The sequence below is a fragment of the Equus przewalskii genome, chromosome 20, assembly GCF_037783145.1.
Source record: "Equus przewalskii isolate Varuska chromosome 20, EquPr2, whole genome shotgun sequence".
Lineage (NCBI taxonomy): Eukaryota > Metazoa > Chordata > Mammalia > Perissodactyla > Equidae > Equus > Equus przewalskii.
Genome location: NC_091850.1, coordinates 10934011 through 10952104, shown reverse-complemented (window position 1 = coordinate 10952104; position 18094 = coordinate 10934011). Strand labels below are relative to the sequence as shown.

The following is an 18094-nucleotide window of genomic DNA, read 5'->3' as shown; positions in this document are numbered from 1 at the left end:
GAATGAAAGGTGGGTGTGAGAACTATCTATTCAATGGCGGGTGCCAGCTGGCACCTTCCTGATCAGGGGGACTACACGGGGCTAAGCTTCCCTCAGCATCTTTGCTGCAAAAGGAAGTTGAGAATGACTGATGCTGGACCACTGTAGATTTCTGCTGGGACTCTGCTGGGGACAGAATAGGATGGGACCAGCAGAGCATTGCCGTGAGCAGGTCTGCTCAAATTTTCAGCCACATACATTGTCAACGAGAGATCTATTTTGATGGGTGGCTTTCAACCGAGAGGACATTTCAGCCACATGGGGAAGAGCTTTTTCTAACTACAACCCTTTCCTCCAATTTGAGCATGGCTCCTTAAGAAAGCATGTCAGAATATTTGAGAACAAACCAATGTAATTTGCAAAATGCTCTTGAAGAATTCAGCTATGCACTCCACCCTCACCTTAATGATCAATGATCTTCTCCTTTAGAATTCTAATTCCCCTTATAATAACCAGATCCTAGAGACTCTAATTCACAAGATTTTGTGGGTTCTGAGCATCCATAATTTTAAAAGTTTCCTAGCTATTTCTAGAGAACAGCCAGGCTTAAGAAATTGGGCTGAATATTCCACCACTGCTACCAGGAGTGCCTTATTTCAATAAAATAATAAAAGAATCTCTCCTGCTTTGCACTAAACAAGGGTACTGAAGGAAGGAGAGGATTTCCCCTGAACTTTTAATTATGAAAATTCTCAATTATACAGAAAAATTGGAAGAATGGGTTCTATAAAGACACATGCCTTCCCACTAGATTCAATAATTGCTAAGATTTTGTATTTTGTCATATGAATTTATATATACATATTATTTGTATACACGCATACATGCTTGCATACAGATAGGTCAGTATACATATGTATATATTGCTGGACCATTTGAAATAAGTTGCAGACAGTGTGACCCTTCACTGCTGAAGACTTATCATGCATCTCCTAAAAACAAGAACCATCTCCTAGGTGACCAAAATACCAGCTTCATACTATATCCACCTGGACCCAACAGGAGACAGAAACCACACGATTATTTAAAAAGAGAAGTTTAATATAAAGAATTATTCAGATACAATGAGAGACTAACTATAAAAATGTAAAGAGAACTCTAAAAACTACACTCGAGCTGAAACAAAATACCCAAGGAAAGATCCACTTGGAAAAGAGTTCATACACGGCAGGGTTCAGACCTCACTGGAGAAGGTGTGCTTACAGTCAACGGACAGTGGAGAAGTCTATTGGCTTTCCCAGGCCAGAACTGGTCCACAGGCACCAGGCACGCAGGAAACCACCCTCGGGGCTTCTAGAGGCCATGCCGGAGAACAGGTGTGCAGAGAAAGTCCGATGCCTCAGCAGGCATGAGGTCTGGAGCACACAGTGTCCTCAATGGGAAAGTCACATCAAGGTGGTCACAGGGTCTGGACCGGGGTGCAAGGTCACCAAGAGACTGTGCACTCTAGGCACACAGCTGAGGCAGTGTGCCCCCAGATGTCCCCAGATATACATCTGCCACTAACCAACTGGACAACAGGAGCAAAAAAAGCAAAATGTAGCCTTCTGAAACCAGGAAGAGAAGCCCTCTTCCTCCTGCAATTTCCTTCCTGTGCCCTCTGTTGACAAAGTTTAACGTCGTGCTCACTGTAAATGAGAAATGTGAAAAGAGCCAGTACGTTATTGCAGAGCGAGTGCTGAAGGGTGACTTGGAGCTGAGGCAACAAGCTGATAATTGGCACACACACAATAAAATTATTCTTAATTCCCTCATATCATCTAATCCCCAGGCACATTCAAATTTCTCTAATCGTCCTAAAGACACCTTGTATAGTTTTTTTTTAAACCAGGATCCAATCAAGGTAATATTTGACTGTTACGTCATTTTAGTCTCTTTTGATTTAGAGAAGTCCTTCCCAATCTTTTTATTTTAATGACATTGATCTTTAGAAGAAATTGAGTTAGTTGCTTTATAGATTGAGTCATATTCTAGATTTGTCTAATTGTTTCTTCCTCGTGTTGTTTAATTTATTTTCTGTCCCCTGAATTTCTTCTAAACTGTAAGTTAGATTTAAAGGTTTGCTTAGGGTCAGGTGAAACATTTCTAACAAGAATACTTCATGAGTTACTCTGTATACCTCACATTGCATTCTATCAGGGACATATAGCGTTGTTTTCTCTCTAGTAAACCAAGAAACTTGACCACTTGGTTAAGGTAGTGATGGCCACGTATCTCCACTTTCCCTTTGCAACTAGCAGGTAATCTGTAGGGAGTTACTTTGATACTTTGATACTTGGAGAATACACCGCTCCCCAACAACTTTTCAGTTAATAGCTTTAGGGTCCAATTTTTCAGTAGGGATTGCAAAATGGAGATTTTCTAACTCACTCTTTCATTCTGTATTTTTTTAGCTGGCATTCTTCTATAAAAAGGAGCTTTCCTTCATCAACTGGAAATGAACTACACTTTTCAAAAAAAAGAGAGGAGGAAATACATGATTACCTATTTTCAGAGTAAAGAAAAAAAAGCTATGATTGGAGGAGAAGGAGAATTATTTCGGAGCAAAGGTTGGGGGTGGGTGGGCATGTCTGAGGACAACGGGAGAGCCCTGGTTCCTGCAAGACCCATGAGGATGCTAGGAGGTTGGAGGGAAAGCAAGGTAAGCCATCTGTTTTCCAGTTTGCCTGGCAAGGGTCTAGAGAAACCACGTTGGCCATTCAATTATCTTTCCAGTCACCTTTGACATGTTGGCTGCAGAATGTTGATGTTAGCTTAAGACATATGACTATGTTTAATTTACAACCAACACTGAATGACCAAGTGGCTACAAGGCAAAGAGGCCACACGGACTGCTGGGTATGTAAATGCTCTGAAAATGTAAACTGAACGGTAAACAAAATGAGACATTAGTTTGTATTTTTGCTCTTATACATAGTTATTTTCTCAACAATTTAATGATTTAATGGAATAAGTTTTTAAGCTACCACCTCATTTAAAATTTTAAATTCTCAATTAAAAATCTAAGAAACCAACTTTAATTTATGTACCTACCATGTTTCCTCAATGCTGGGATATTTTCCACTGGATTATCTTATTCAAATTTATGTCTCAAGAGCTTTACAAAATACATTAAACAGAAAAGTAATAAGGTGTCGTGCGAAAGACTGTTGGACTAAGACTTATGACCTAATTCTGGTACTGACCAGCAATAAAACCATGGGCAAGTCACTCAGCCTCTCTCGGGATCAGCTTCCTCATCCCTCAAATGAAGATAATAATTCCCTGGTGTTCCCTGGTAAATTTTAGAAGCAGAAAAGTCTGGGTTTGTAGCCTTAGCCGCCCTCATTCTGGATATGTGAACTTAGTAAAGAAAACTAAAATTCTGAGAGCTTCAATTTCCTTTTTTGCTTAGGTTATGCAAAACTTTATTTTTTAAAAAACACCTTTATTACAAATTGAAAACCTGGGAAGTTCCTTTTTCCTACCCAAAGAGTTCATCAACACGGGCAGTAAAACAAGTTCATTCATTTAAAAAGGGCTTTTTCAAAACAGTAAAAGATGATATACATAGGCATTTGCCAACTTCTGAGAAGCAACCCAATCCTCAGGCAGCCAGAGTGAGTAGCAGGTTAGTGAAGATGCCTCACTCTCCAGAATTTATAGCTTAATTCCGACTTAAGAGAGAAGGATAGAATTTATGTAGTCCAACAGGGGAGAAACTATTCCCAAATGACTCTCCTGGGTGGACCCCTATGTTTTCTACTCTAGATGATGTTGAGTTTTTCTTTCTTGCTTGCCTTTGGATATTCTCAGATGTATTGCTATTATGCCCTTTCACTTTCTTTACAAAGGTGAATAAAAACTTTCTCTGAATATAGTACGATATTGGAATATGACCTCTGATATCTGTACTCACTGGTTCACATGTGATTGAACTTTCAATGAGAATACCTCATGGGCATTCATATTTCTTGACGCCACACAAAGAGAGAGGATAAAGGAACTCAAAGAAATCCAGCAGCCCTCAGCTTACAGGACAGCCAGTTCCCAGGTATCATTCCTGAGGCCAAGGTTGTAGGTTATTCACACAAGGCACTTGTCTGATCTGACCCAGAGCTAGTGCTCAGAACAGACTAGAGACATGTCATCAAAACCACAGTCAACACAAAAAGCTTGAGGAGCCCTCCTAACACACCAGAGATCTTCATTGCTTCAGATTAATGGAAAATATTTATTGTATTATGTGTGATGAATTAGTCCCAATTGTAGTGGGGGTAATAAACAATAAATATTTATAATACTTATTTCTGTGGGTGATTTTCTGTGAATCAGCTTAGCTAGGCAGTTCCTGGCTCAGGGTTTCTCATGAGGTTGCAATCAAGATACCAACCAGGGCTACAGTCATCTGAAGGCCCGACTGGGGCTGGAAGACCCGCTGCTCCCTTAAAAAGCCAAAAGAGAATAAGGCAGAAGCAGCAATGTCTTTTATGACCTAGTTTTAAAAGTCATACCTTGCCACTTCTTCCACATTACTCATTAGAAACAAATTACTAAGTCCAATCCACACTCAGAGAGAGATGACTTAGCTCCATCTTTTAAAGGAAGGAGTGTCAACTTAGAGGGGTTTTTTTTATTGTTGGAGGAAAAAACCCACATAACATAAAATTTACCATCTGAACTATTTTTAAAATGTACAATTCAGTAGTGTTAAGTATATTCACGTTGTTGAGCAGATCTCCAGAATCTTTTCATCTTGCAAAGCTGAACTCCATAGCCATTAAACAGCTCCCTGTTTCCCCTCCCCTAGCCCCTGGCAACCACCACCATTCTGCTTTCTGTTTTTATGAATTTGACTACTTTAGATTCCTCATATAAGTGTAATAATGCAGTATTTGTTTTTCTGTGTCTAGCTCATTTCACTTAGGATAATGTCCTCCAGGTTCATCCATGTTGTAGTATGTGACAGGATTTCCTTCCTTTTTTAAGGCTGAATAATATTCCACCATCTGTTTGTTTATCCATTCATCTATCCACAGGCATTTGGTTTGCTTCCACCTCCTGCCACTGTGAATAATGCTGCTGTGAAAATGAGTGTACGAATATCTCTTCAAGACTGTCTTCTAATTTTTTTTGATATATACTCAGAAGTGGGATTGCTGCATCATACACTGATTCTATTTTTAATTTTTTGAGCAACCATGATACTGTTTCCCATAGTGGTTGGACCATTTTACACCCTCACCAACAGTGCTCAAGGGTCCCAATTTCTCTACGTCCTCCCCAACACTTGTCATTTTCTGGGGTTTTTTTAATAGTAGACATTCTAATGGGTGTGAGGTGATAGCTCATTGTAGTTTTGATTTGCATTTCTCTAATGATTAGTTATGTTGAGCACCTTTTCATGTACTCGTTGGCAATTTGTATATATCATCTTTGGAGAAACGTCTTCTCAAGTCCTTTGCCCATTTTTAATCGTTTTTTTAATTCTTGTTGAGTTGTGGAGGCATATTTTTAAACCACGCTTATGTTACAGGTTGTTGTGAGATCTAAAAAATTCACGTATGCAGATCACATTAACTGTCACATAGTAGGCACCCAAAAATATTACTTGTCCTCTCAGGGTTGTTATACTAAATAATTTATGTAAAACTGCTTTAAAAGTCATAAAGTGTTGTGCAACGGTGAGTTAATGCCACATATCTGTATGCAAAATATTTTAATATTTTTCTCAGGTTCTCCACACTTAAATACATAAATCTGTTCATCTTTAGCCTTTATTCTGTTTTTCAGCTGTTATCCCTTTTTTCCATTTTCTTTCAAGTTCTATCAAAAAATAGCAGCCAAAATAGAATGCGTAAAGGAGTAGAAACAATAGCGAATTTCACTAAAGCAAAGTCAGACTACAATCTACTTGAAAATAAAATAAAATGTGAAGAAAGCTGCAACAGATTACACTACTGAAAAATCCTGGGAGAACCAGAACTGCTGTTCCTTCAGAGAATGTGAGTGATGTTGAAAGATTAATAACGTTTGGATAACATTAATTACAGTGATGTTATAAACTCTGGTATTCCAGTTGCCATAACAACCCGCTATATGTTGGTTTTCTAACGACATTTCGAACAAGTGCTGCAGCGAACTGCATCACTTCAGAACTTTGATTGCTGTCATTCAGTGATTTTTAAATTGAATTGTTTTGTTCTTAAAGAGTCAGAATATGTCACCGTCTTCAAAAATATTCTCAAAATTATAGGAAGGAAAAGATACACAGTCCCATGCAATTATAGAGTACTCAAGAAAAAGAAACATATTTTGTTTTTAATACAAAATTAAGTTTTTTCATAGGGAATATGGGAAAAAATCCATAAGGGGAAAGTGTGCTTCATACTTCTCAGAAGACTTTGTTCCCTCAGGAAATTACTTGACATACGATGCTTCCTAGGAGAGCTCGCTTTTATCGGTTATATTTCTCTTCTCTCCATTGTCTTTTCCTCTCACCTCCCTTTTTCTTCCTTCTCATGAATTCTTGGAACTCATGGCATGATCAAGGGGGATGCTACATCTTGAAGGACGTGAGGTGAGCTCATCTCCTCACACAGCTTTCTGATCTCTCTTCTCTCTACTAACCGACCAACCCACCCTTTTCTTTCCAGGCACTGCCCAGTGCATATAATGAAAAGAAACTTTACTTGCCACTGGCTTATATTATATGGAATTTTAATATTCCCAAGAGAAGATGCTAAATATATATTGTGTCACTGACAAGAAGCAAAGCATGATTGTAATAGACATGTTTCTTAGCTCTTGCTCAGCCTACAGCCTACTCTGCTCCTGCAGCCTATGCAGCATCCTCCCCACCCAAACACCCACAAATAAGAATCATCAATTGAATCAGAGGTGAGCACCAGAGCCAACTCGTCTATAGGCAAGTGAGTTGGACAATCAGATTCTCTCTCTTCTTCTTTTCTCTCTCCCTCTCCACAAATTGAGCTAAGGTGAAAACCAACCCTTTGCAATGGTGTTTACGGCAGAAATGTGGTGTTCACTGGCACAACTCTGTGCTACAGACTCTGAAGGTAGAGTGTGCCTACTGCGCCCCCACCGCGATTCCAATGGCATCTCAGTCTGTGCCCCGCCTCTCAGGCATTGGAGGCAGCATCATTCCATGTAAAGCACGTCAGAGTGCTCTATAAACCCTGATCCCAGTGTAATGCCCCCGTGTAAGCCCAGGTCAACTCTTTGGCCAGGTACGCGGTTGACACCCATTCAACATCTCTCCCTTCCCCTTTCCTCTAGTCTTAGAACTCCCTCCACCCCGCCCAGATATCCAAGGGTTTCCATGCTGCCCTCCCCAAAGCTCCCACTACAGCCAACTCCTCAGAGGCTTCCCGGGGACCAACAAAGGAGCTGATCAATCCAGCCCAGGCTTCCATCGACCCGGAACCACTGCAGAACCAGAGTCATGACTCAGAAAGCAGGGGGCAGGGAAACAGGAGATGTAAACAATGACATCAGCTGGAATTAGCAAAGATCACATGCATTCAACTCATTATGAATCTAAGATGAAGCAGGTATGCTGACCCCTTCTCTAGAAGTCTTCTATGGAAGCTCCTTTTAATGGTTTCACTGGGACACATGTGAACAGGTAAGCGGAGCAGCCCATGCCGTGGTCACTCCCCACCCTTCTCACCCTCGGCAGTGTCTGAGGACCCTGAGTGGGTTTCATCTGTGGACTCTCCAGCCCTCTGACTCCAACCTGGTTTTGCCAATTAGAGCTCCCTGAGAGGAGATAAAGAGAGAGGTGGAGAAGGAGCTGGGGAATTCAGGCCTCTGGCTCCTCCCCTACAGGACAGCCTTGCAGTCATCTCTGCACGATTCTCTCCTTCCAGCTTCCAGACGGGATCCCTCTCCTGTCTTTCTGAGCTCAGGAGTTGTAAGTGAATCCAGTGGTCCTTCACTGGCCTTGATGGGTTCCTTACACACTGCCCACACCTTTGTAAATAGTCACATTAATCTAACGTAGCACCACATCAGTTTCCTGCTGGCACCCTGATGTAAGAGTCCCTAAAGGGTGTGGTCTATCCTTTCTCCCCTTCTTGCCTAGGAAGCCTTTGAGCCTCATCCAACCACCCCCACCCCAAGGATGGTCTACCCTAAACCACATCCACGTAACCCAAGATTCTGCTCCATGCCTGACAGAAAAAGAGAGGTGGGAGGAGGAAGATGGATCAAGGAGTAGGGGACAGGGAAAGAGAAGGCTCAGTAGGGCCACTGTTGACCTTGTGGCTTCTAGGCAGTTGAAAGTCAGAGCTAAAGAAGGCTGTTCTGAGGCAAGCTAACAGGTGCTCAATCAGAAAGAGTGAGGACTGAGCTCAGAAAACCCCTCGGGCAGGTCAAGTGCCACGACTGAGTAGGAACAAAATTCAGAACCGTGTGGGGAAAGTCAGGGGCTCTCGCCCAGGTCTGAGGGAGTGCAGGCTGGTTGCCGGGAGGGGCTGACTGATAGAGGACTGAGGGGTGGGGGGGCATCAAACAGGAAGCAAAGTAATGGTCAAATAGTCAACCCCTACAGATAGGAATTTAAATCATAGACTACCATAGTTGAAAGGGAATTTAGAAATCATAGATTTAAATCACTTAACTTTTAGATGAGGACTACTAGACTGTAGACACAAGGACAGACATGGTACAGAACAAGGACAAACACCCAGAACTCCCCACTTCAAGACCTACGATTTACTCACAGAACCCAGGCCTCCAGGAGGATGTGTTGATGCTACATTTTTTAATTTTTTAATCAGAGCAGCTGTGGATGAAAACAGGATGTTACAACCTTGATATTTTGACTTCAAAACATTTTGAATTGGTCATTAGAAAAAAAATTAGACATAGTAGAAATAATCAACACAGAATAAAACTTATAATAGCCCAAACTATAAATGTTAAATTTGATATTGACAAAAAACAGATTGAAGAATCTCAGTGTGTTGGTAATTCTCAAAACTACAAAAATTGACCCAGTTGAAATTGCACTTTGTAGAAATAACAAAAAGAAAACTGACAAAGGCAAACCTGCACACAGCAAAACTTGTTATTGACTTCAAAAATCGACGAAAGAATCAGATCTTCTTGCCAAAAATTAGACCTGCAAAACCTAACCCAGGAAAATTAGACTTGGTAGAAAATGAAAAGAAAAGAAACTTCAAAATTGCTGAAGCTAAAGTTGGGAAAATTTAATATGAGCACAAAATGTGATTATTGAATTAAATCTAAATTATTTCAGTAAAATAAAAATACTGAAAATTATTTGACTCCACAGTAAGAAACTTGATCAAAGAATTAAATTAACTCAAAAGAGTTGTCTCCAGAAAACAATTTCTTGATGACATTCTCAGCAATGTTGGAATAATTCTGATTGAAGTGTTTGCATTCCTCCAATAATAATGTCCCCAGGGTCAAAACAACTGAGAGGGAAATATCCTGCATGGGGTTTCTCAGCAGCCCCACTCCTACGTTCCAGGCTTGACGCCTGCCTTATCGTCTTTGAGGAGGTGTGGGATCTTCTTCCAGCGTCCTCACACCTCCCCAAACATCAAGGTAACACGTACTTAGTGAGTGTTCTCAGCTGGCTGCTCAAATCAGAGTTTACTAGAAGGCATGAAAGTTCACAGATACCCTTACCACCTCAAGGGGATTTGAACTTTAAAATCAACCTACACGTCACCTCATACCCATTAGGAGGCTATTATTAAAATTTTTTAAAAAATAACAAATGTTGGCGAGCATGTGGGGAAATTGAAATCCTTATGTGCTGTGCAACCACTATGGAAAACAGTAAGTGGCTGTTCAAAAATTAAAAATAGAATTAGCATATGATCCAGGAATCCCACTTCTGGGCATGTATCTGAAAGAATTGAAAGCAGGATCTTGAAGAGATCATTGCACAAGTGTTCATAACAGCATTATTCACAGTAGCCAAGAGATGGAAGCAACCCAAGTGTCCATAGACAGATGAATGAATAAACTGTGGTATATACAAGTGATGGAATATTATTCAGTCCTAAAAAGGAAGGAAATCCTGTCACACACTACAATACGGATGAACCTTGAGGACATTATGCTAAGAGGAATAAGCCAGACACAAAAAGACAAATACTGTATGATTCCACTTATATGAGGTTTCTGAAGTAGCCAAACTCATGAAAACAGAAAGTAGAATGGTATTTGCCAGGGGCTGGGGGGCGGGGAAAGAGGGAGTTGTTGTTGAATGAGTGTAGAGTTTCAGTTTTGCACGATGAGAAAGTCCTAGAGTTATGCTGCAAAGAATGTGAAGATACTTAAGACTACTGACCTGTACACTGAAAAATGATTACGATGGTAAATTTTGTATTATGTGTTTTTCACCAAATTAAAAATAAAAAAATCAACCTCTGTGAATTTTTAGAGTGTAGAAATCAGGCAGAGTAAGGAAGTTGAAGCAAGAGCCTCAAAGAGCATTCCCCCGGCTTTCCCCTGACTTTCTCTCTCTTTCTCTCTCTCTCTCTCTCTCTCTCTCTCTGTCTCTTTGTCTCTCTCTCTCTCTCTCTCTCTCTGTCTCTCTCTCTCTCTGTCTCGGATGAAAGTTCATCATCTGCCTGGAGGCCGTAGCTCGTAGCTAGGAGCAGAAGCACCTCTAAAGTCTGTGCTTTGTCTCCAAAGGACATGCAAATTTTGCCTATCACTTCATTCTGGATCAAGACTTATTTTTATAGAGAAATAACATTTAATTACCATGAAGAGGAAAATTCCATGTTTCTTTGAGTGTGATTCCATGCTGGGATCATGGCAGTTCGTGGCTTTTATGCAAATTAATGCAAGAATAAAAAAAATTAAGCCAACATGGATAAGTAGCTTTATACTAATTCATGTATGACAAAACCTTAAAGGTTGTAAAAATGTAAAACTTTTCTCCCCCAAAATCATCTGTAATAACGACACCTCGAGAAGATTCGTGGAGTGTGTCCTGCAGGTTGGCGTTACCACCGGACACAGTACCGCATGCTCCTAAAGGCATAGATAGCCTAGCTGAGAATAAGCCAACGCTTGAAGGCACGTGATACGGTCAGAGCCACCAGGTTTCAGGACTTAGTGCCTCCAGGAAAGAGAAAATTCCCCTTTCCCACGGCCCTCCCTCCAAGCTGGGGTTTCTGAAGAGAGAGTTTCTGGAATCGTCACTCTGGAAAACCAGCAGAACCGGGAAATTCAAGTTTTGCCGCTGGTCGGGTTCAGTACTGGAACGAACTCTGAACTATTGGAACACTCTCCACACCTTCATCTTCCTTCCAATTTCTTAGTCGTACCTCAAAACTCTGCTTGGGCGTCACCTACTGGTGAAGCCTTTGCTGAGCCCCCCCTTCTGGCATCTCTTCCTCACTCCCCCCGGACCACTTCAGGACTGCAGGACTTAGATTCTTTCTGCTGCCAGGATGACAGTCTTGGCTGACCTCAGGTGATGTGGGTGACTGGAAGGACATTCAGGCATCAGTCTAAGGGTTACATAGGCCAGTTCCATGGAGTCCTAATGGACCTTTGGCTTCTTCCCCCTGTGACTTCGCCCTACTCCCCACTCAGCCTCTCTCTTTCTCTCTCTCTGCCTCTGCTTCTTACCAGTTCATCTGTCACCTCCACCTCTATCTCATCCCAGTCCTACTCTGCTTTCCGAGTCTCTGACACTGGAAACTGCCTGTGAGAGATCATCAGCTGGGGCAGGGAGCCATCTCCTCTGTTGGGCAGAATTATGAGTGTAGGACTCCCCAGAGCCGTTGTTAAGCCTAAAAACAGTTGCCTTCGGCCAAGTTACAGACTTCTGGTCAGTTCAGTTTTGGCCAAGTAACAGGGTTGCGTGACGGATGAAAAGCATGACAACGTCTGAACAATGAACAGCCTTTGCTTCTTTGCTCAGAAGGTAATTCATACAAACTCCCATTACTGAGTGCATCATAACGTAGCCTATTTCTCCACACGCCCAGTCTCCTACAACACCAGAACACTGAGGCCAGTGGCAGCGTCTTCTATCTTTGCACCTCCAGCTGGTGGCACAGCGCCTGGCATCTGGTAGGCTCTCAGTAGAAGTCTGCTGAAATTAACTGAAATACAGCTGGAATCAGAGAACCTGAATTCACTTCCAATCTTGCCATTTCACAGTTGTGTGAAGTAGGGCAAGTTGTTGAATCTTTCTGAATCTCCCTTTCCTCTTATGTTAAAAGAAACAGTTGTGATAAATATTAAACGAAATGTGGACATACGCAGCGCAGGGCCTGGCCCACAGTAGCCCTGTGCTCATATATGCATTTTTTATATATAAAATACATTTATACATTATATTTAAACTGATATGTTTATATAATATAAATAACTAAATTCTTATATAGTAAAATCAGTATGTATTTGTATATTATTAGTACATATTGATAGACGATATCTATATAATAAAATCGATACATAATTATATAATAAATACATAATATTAAATATGTATATATTTAAATTCTCTGTTTATACCATCGCCATATATTGTAATTATGTCCAAATATGTCTTCTCCCCAATCAGAGGGTGAGTTTTAAGGATGGAGTCTGTCTTACCAACCTTTGCACCACCATCTCACCCTGAATCTCTGCACATGGTAGGTATTTAATACGAATGAATGATGTGGGGGTGGAGTCAACGGATTTAGAAACTGTATATGCTTGAAATCTCCAGATCTTAACATTTTTCAAGAATTAAAAACAAGCAGGAAATATGAATCATCACAAATAAATTACGATCAAACTTAGTTTCAATAACTGTGGGTGCCCAGCAATCTCCTAAGAGCCAAATGAAAGCAAGGTGGACTGCGTTGCAGTTTTTCAGTGTGTGTCTCCACCTGCTGTATTTACTGGAAAGCAGCCGAAGCCTTCCTTCTAGCAGTGAGTTTTTCAAGCGCCTATTCCTGGGCGTTGGGCGCATGTACATGCACATGTCGGCAGGCACCACCAGAGGGCAGGCTAACGCTTAGTCCAGATGCACTGCGTACTGAGACCGGGCCAGCGTCTAGAGGAAACAATAAAGGATGGCACCAAGGATGCTAAGGCTTGCTTCTAAATGGAAAAATACATGTGGGCATGTCTAGATTTGTATTTCGTGTTCCCTTAGGTAGTTATGCGATCTTTCTGCTCACCTTTCCCTTTGTTTTCTATTTCCTCCTTCAAGTTGTTCTCCTTTGGATTGTAACAGATAAACCTTTATATTTTTTTTTAGAGGCTGAACCCACAAAAATAAATCAAGAGGAAGTAACACAAGTAAACCCTGCACAATTTAGTTAAGGTTGGAAAGCTGAGCATTTGGGTTTGTTATTTTAAAATAAAGAATTTTTTTGTTCGATTTATTTTTCATGTTTTGGTCAGCTTGGTAAAATGCGAAGGGGAAAGGGGATTTGCAGAAAGAAGAAAACTGAGAGAGAGTGTATGTGTGTGTGCGTGTGTGCACAGATAGGGGTGGGGGTCGGTATTTGCAGGGATGGAGGAAGGACAGGACAAGCAGGTGATGAGGACCAGATGGTCACAGAAGGACACTGGCCTGTGAACACTGCTGGGCCACCATGAGTAGTCCTGGGCACTGATCCAGCTTTATGTGACCTTAGAGCAGTCACTCTACTCACACCCCAGTTGCCTTGTCTAGAATGTAAGAAATTATCCTCGATGATCTTCTAATTCAAATATGAGCCTAGGGTGAATGAGAGAAAAATGGCACGAGGGGGATGTTGGATGAATGTTCATGGAGAATTCTGAGAATAGCCCTCAAACAGAAACAAGCAAACCAACCAACAAATAAGCCATGAAGCTGGAAGATTCCTCCAGCCAACCTGAGTGTAGAAACAGTCCTCCCAGGCAGACTTCCCTTGCAGTATTTTCTCCTCACATGGCCAGAGCTCTCAGACACTGAGCTGCCCTCTGTTCCACTCTCTGGAAAGTCCAGGGGAGACAGGTATCTGAGCAGTTAAGCAAAGATACACCAGTGGTGTGGAGGGCTGGTCTTGGTCGGGGCTCTAAAGGAGCAATTTCCAACCCAAAATGAAACACTAACAAAATTCTCAGCGAGAACTGACTCATGCCTAGTTAGAGCACTGCTTCAAACAAATACACACCCCTGGGATGGGACTGCGTCTCTTCTGCGGCTGGGGTAAGTTCTGCTGCCGAAGGAAGTATTGGCTTTTTATACCTTTTGGAAAAGGCCACTATCTTTCTATTTTGTCTCCACAGTTGCAATTATTCTAATCTTACAGCACCCTAATAATCAGCTGGGCTGTGGGTTCCGAGCTATTACTGCCCTCTGACCCCGTAATAGCCGATTAATTACTACTTACAAAGTTTCAATTATTTTTTATCTTAATACTTCTGAGAGTTCTTTCCAGATAATTACTGAATAAGAAGGAGTTTCCACCCCATTTGGTTATTCCCATAAAACTAGCTCTATTATAAACGTAAAAGATTGTTACTTTGCCTATGACAATTATGTATGAAGAGTCCAAAGTACCATAAATTTGTTACATCTGCGATTTCAAAATAGCCACCATCAGGGGATGCTGCTAAATACTTAACTGGAGAGTCTCAAAATGCAGATTCCTCAGCTTGGTAGAATGAGAATCTCGGGGGTGTGAGATTGGGAACTCCGTCTATTTAAGAAGTTTCCTGAGAGAATTTGAGGCAACAGAAGTTAGACAACAGTAATTAAATGCTTTTTAACTGGCGTAAGTTCCCTGAACTCCTTCCACAGAAGAAAAGTCACTATTCGGGTGGTGAACGTGATGTAATCTGCAAAGAAATTGAAATATAATGATGTATACCTGAAATTTATATAATGTTGTAGACCCATGTTACCTCAATAAAAAATATATATATTAAAAACGGGGCCGGCCCCATGGCCTAGTGGTTAAGTTGGCACGCTCTGCTTCGGCATCCCAGGGTTTCGCCAGTTCGGATCCTGGGCGTGGACATGGTACGGCTCATCAGGCCATGCTGAGGTGGCGTCCCACATTCCACAACTAGAAGGACCCGCAACTAAAAAAATTTTAAAAATACAACTGTATACTGGGGGGATTTGGGGAGGAAAAAAAAAGAAAGAAAACTAAATCATCCTTGCTTCAAAAGGAAATTGTGAATACCCATATAAGGTGTATCCACGCCAGCCACTCTTTGCCCCGTCTACCAATTTTATGCACAGTAATTAGCTTCTCCACTAACCACTCCTACCCTCCTGGTAAATTCTACTAAATTTCCGGGTGGTTTTTTTGCTGATTTTTCCTGAGCTTATCCACCGGTCATCCTTCAGCTCGGCCGTGCGATAGCCTCCTCACCGGTTTCCTTGCTTCCGTTTCCCTGGAATTGATTTTCCACATAGCAGCTGGAGTGACCTTTTAAAAAATAAATCCTGTCATCTCACTCTCGTACTCAGAGCTGTTGAATTACTACTTGTCACCCTCAGAATAAAATCCAAATTTCTTGCAAGGCCCCCCTGTGAACAGGCCCCTGACTGCCACGTCAGTTGGCTCTCCAGCACCATCGCCCTCGGCCTTTGCCGTTCTGCCAGCAAACCTCAGGGCCTTTGAGCTTGCCGTTCCCTCTGCTCTTCCCCCACATCATCATGGCTGGCTCCTTCCTCTTTCCTTTTAGGTCACCTGCTGAGAGAGGCTTTCTCTCACCACCAGTCATCAGCCCTGCATGGGTGGCTGGGGGCCCAGGGAGGGGACTGGGCTATCAGTGAGACAGAGATTATGACAGGCCCTTTTGCAGTCACAAAGCAGGAGCACAGTACATTTTGTTGAATGAATTAATGGAAAAATTTAAGCTAAATCTAGGTGTAAAATGGTAAAATATTAAATCTAGGTGCAAACTGGGCTCCCCTCTTCATTGTTTCAACTATTTGGGGGCTCTTTAACTAAGTTTTCCATATACCCTCGACCTCAAGGCAGCCTGCCCTCGTCTTCTTTCCGAGGGTGATTTTTAGCAGGCGTGTGGGGAGAGACACACTCTTCTAAAAAGGCGCTTCAGAATTTTCAGGGACCAAGGGATATATGACGTTTAAACAGCATGCTCAATACATTTCAAATTAACATTTTAATTATTTAATTAATAATATCTTTAACATTAATATAAACTAAAGGACACAGATTTCTACACAACCTCCGGCCCTGTCTAACCCGGAGTGTTCCCGCGGGCCTCTTCCCTGCAGTTGGAGATGTTTGACATACAGCCCTCCACACCCGCTCTCCGCCCTTGCTCAGTGGCCCAGGACACGGACCTTCATGGGTTGCATTGTACGGGTTCCCTGGTCTCTGTCTTATATGGGGGTTTGGCCCATGGGAGTCATCAGGAGATAAGAGGATCAGAGAAAAGAGAAGATGGGTTATTCATTCTCGGCCTCCCTCCCTATGGACTGGCTTTTCCTTGACCAAAGGACCTGGAGCAGTCAGGGGGCCTTCTGCTCAACTACAGTTCTCTCTGGGTTCTGGTGGCTGTCCCCTCCCCTTGCCTCTTTAGGCCTGGGGGTGGTGATGGGTCCCTGCAGTACGAGCTACAAGATGTTTCCCTTAACCCTGCCCGCACCTTTGTAGAGTCCCTTCATCAGTCTTTCTTCAATGACATCATTTGGATGAGCAATGCGTCTACCCCAGGACTAACATGGCCTAAGAGGGTTTTGTTGTGCTGATGGCTGTGTCTTTGTAGCGATACACACACCTAAGTTGCCCAACGACTACATTAGGCTTCTTCTCTCACGGTCTGACTCGCCTCGCTTCCTGAGCTGTTTTTGACAGCTTCGCTCACGCCACCCGTGCTTCTGCCCAAGCCTGCACCCCTAGAAAGTCGTAGCGCTCAGCAGCTCTCGACAGAGAGTCTTGGCTTTTATTTCCTTTCAGAATACTTATATTTTAAGCATAGAGAGCTTTAAAAAAGAATCAGCTACTAAAGATTCTTAAAAATGACACTCCCACAACACCTGTCACCCTATTTATTCTCAACACCCCATAAGTGACACTGCTTTCGGCAAGACTGGTTGTGTGAGCATTTAACCAACAAATATTAGCAACTGGGAAGCCCATAAATAGCAGCAGAGAGGACAAATAGGATGAGTCAGTCAGCTTTCTGAGTCAGACCGGCAGAGACTGGCCTTCCTTCTTAATTATGGGGCACTAGACCCATTGTCTCTGAAGTCACCTCTGAGTCTCATCTAACCAATATCAGACAGTCAGTTTCCTTTGAAGATGTGCAATCTTCCTGCTTCCAGCTACCATTAGAAACTGAAGTGCCTGGGCTGAGAGGTCTCCTGGAAGCTAACGGTCTACGTCCTCGGCATTAACCCCTTTCTGAGATTGGCAGCTGTTCATACTGTTGGTTGGTTCCAGTCCTGGCTTCGGACTCTCCATTTGTGGGACCTCAAATATGTCACTTCACCTCGCTGAATTTATCTCTTCTCTGATGAGGGTAATAAAAGTCACCTAGCAACAGGGTTGTCATGAAGATTAAAATCCATTTGGCCAACTGCATGACATTGTGGAAAAGGCAAAACTGTGGAGACAGGAGAAAGATCAGTGGTTTCCAAGAGGTCAGGGATGAATAGGTGGAGAACAGGGCATTTTCAGGGCAGAGAATTTCCTCTGTGTGATACTGTAACAGTGGACACATGACGTCATGTATCTATCAGGACCCATCGAACTACAATACACAAAGAGTGAACCCTAATGTAGACTATGGGCTTTGCTTAATAATAATGCATCAATGCTGGTTCATCAACTATAACAAATATACCACACTAATGCAAGATGTTAATAATATGACAAACTGCAGGGGGAGGGGATGGGTATATGAGAACCGTTTGTACTTTCTGGGTAATTTCTCTGTAAACCTAAAACTGCTCTAAAAAATAAAGTCTTACCCTGTGATCTCACTTATATGTGGATTTTTTTTTTTAAGATTTTATTTTTCCTTTTTCTCCCCAAAGCCCCCTGGTACATAGTTGTATATTTTTGGTCGTGGGTCCTTCTGGTTGTGGCATGTGGGA

General features: G+C 42.1%; 1 protein-coding gene and 1 long non-coding RNA gene across 2 annotated transcripts in view; both read right to left on the bottom strand.

The window, feature by feature from the left end:
- LOC103564714 (uncharacterized) overlaps positions 1–18094 on the bottom strand; it is a 107314-nt gene that overhangs the window by 24924 nt on the left and 64296 nt on the right. The gene's annotated exons all lie outside the window — the stretch shown is intronic.
- OOSP4A (oocyte secreted protein family member 4A) lies at positions 3417–4706 on the bottom strand. Its single transcript, XM_070587675.1, is given in 3 exon segments — positions 3417–4128; positions 4131–4178; positions 4181–4706. Coding segments are annotated over 3 exon segments (540 nt in total). The 5' UTR covers positions 4230–4706; the 3' UTR covers positions 3417–3685.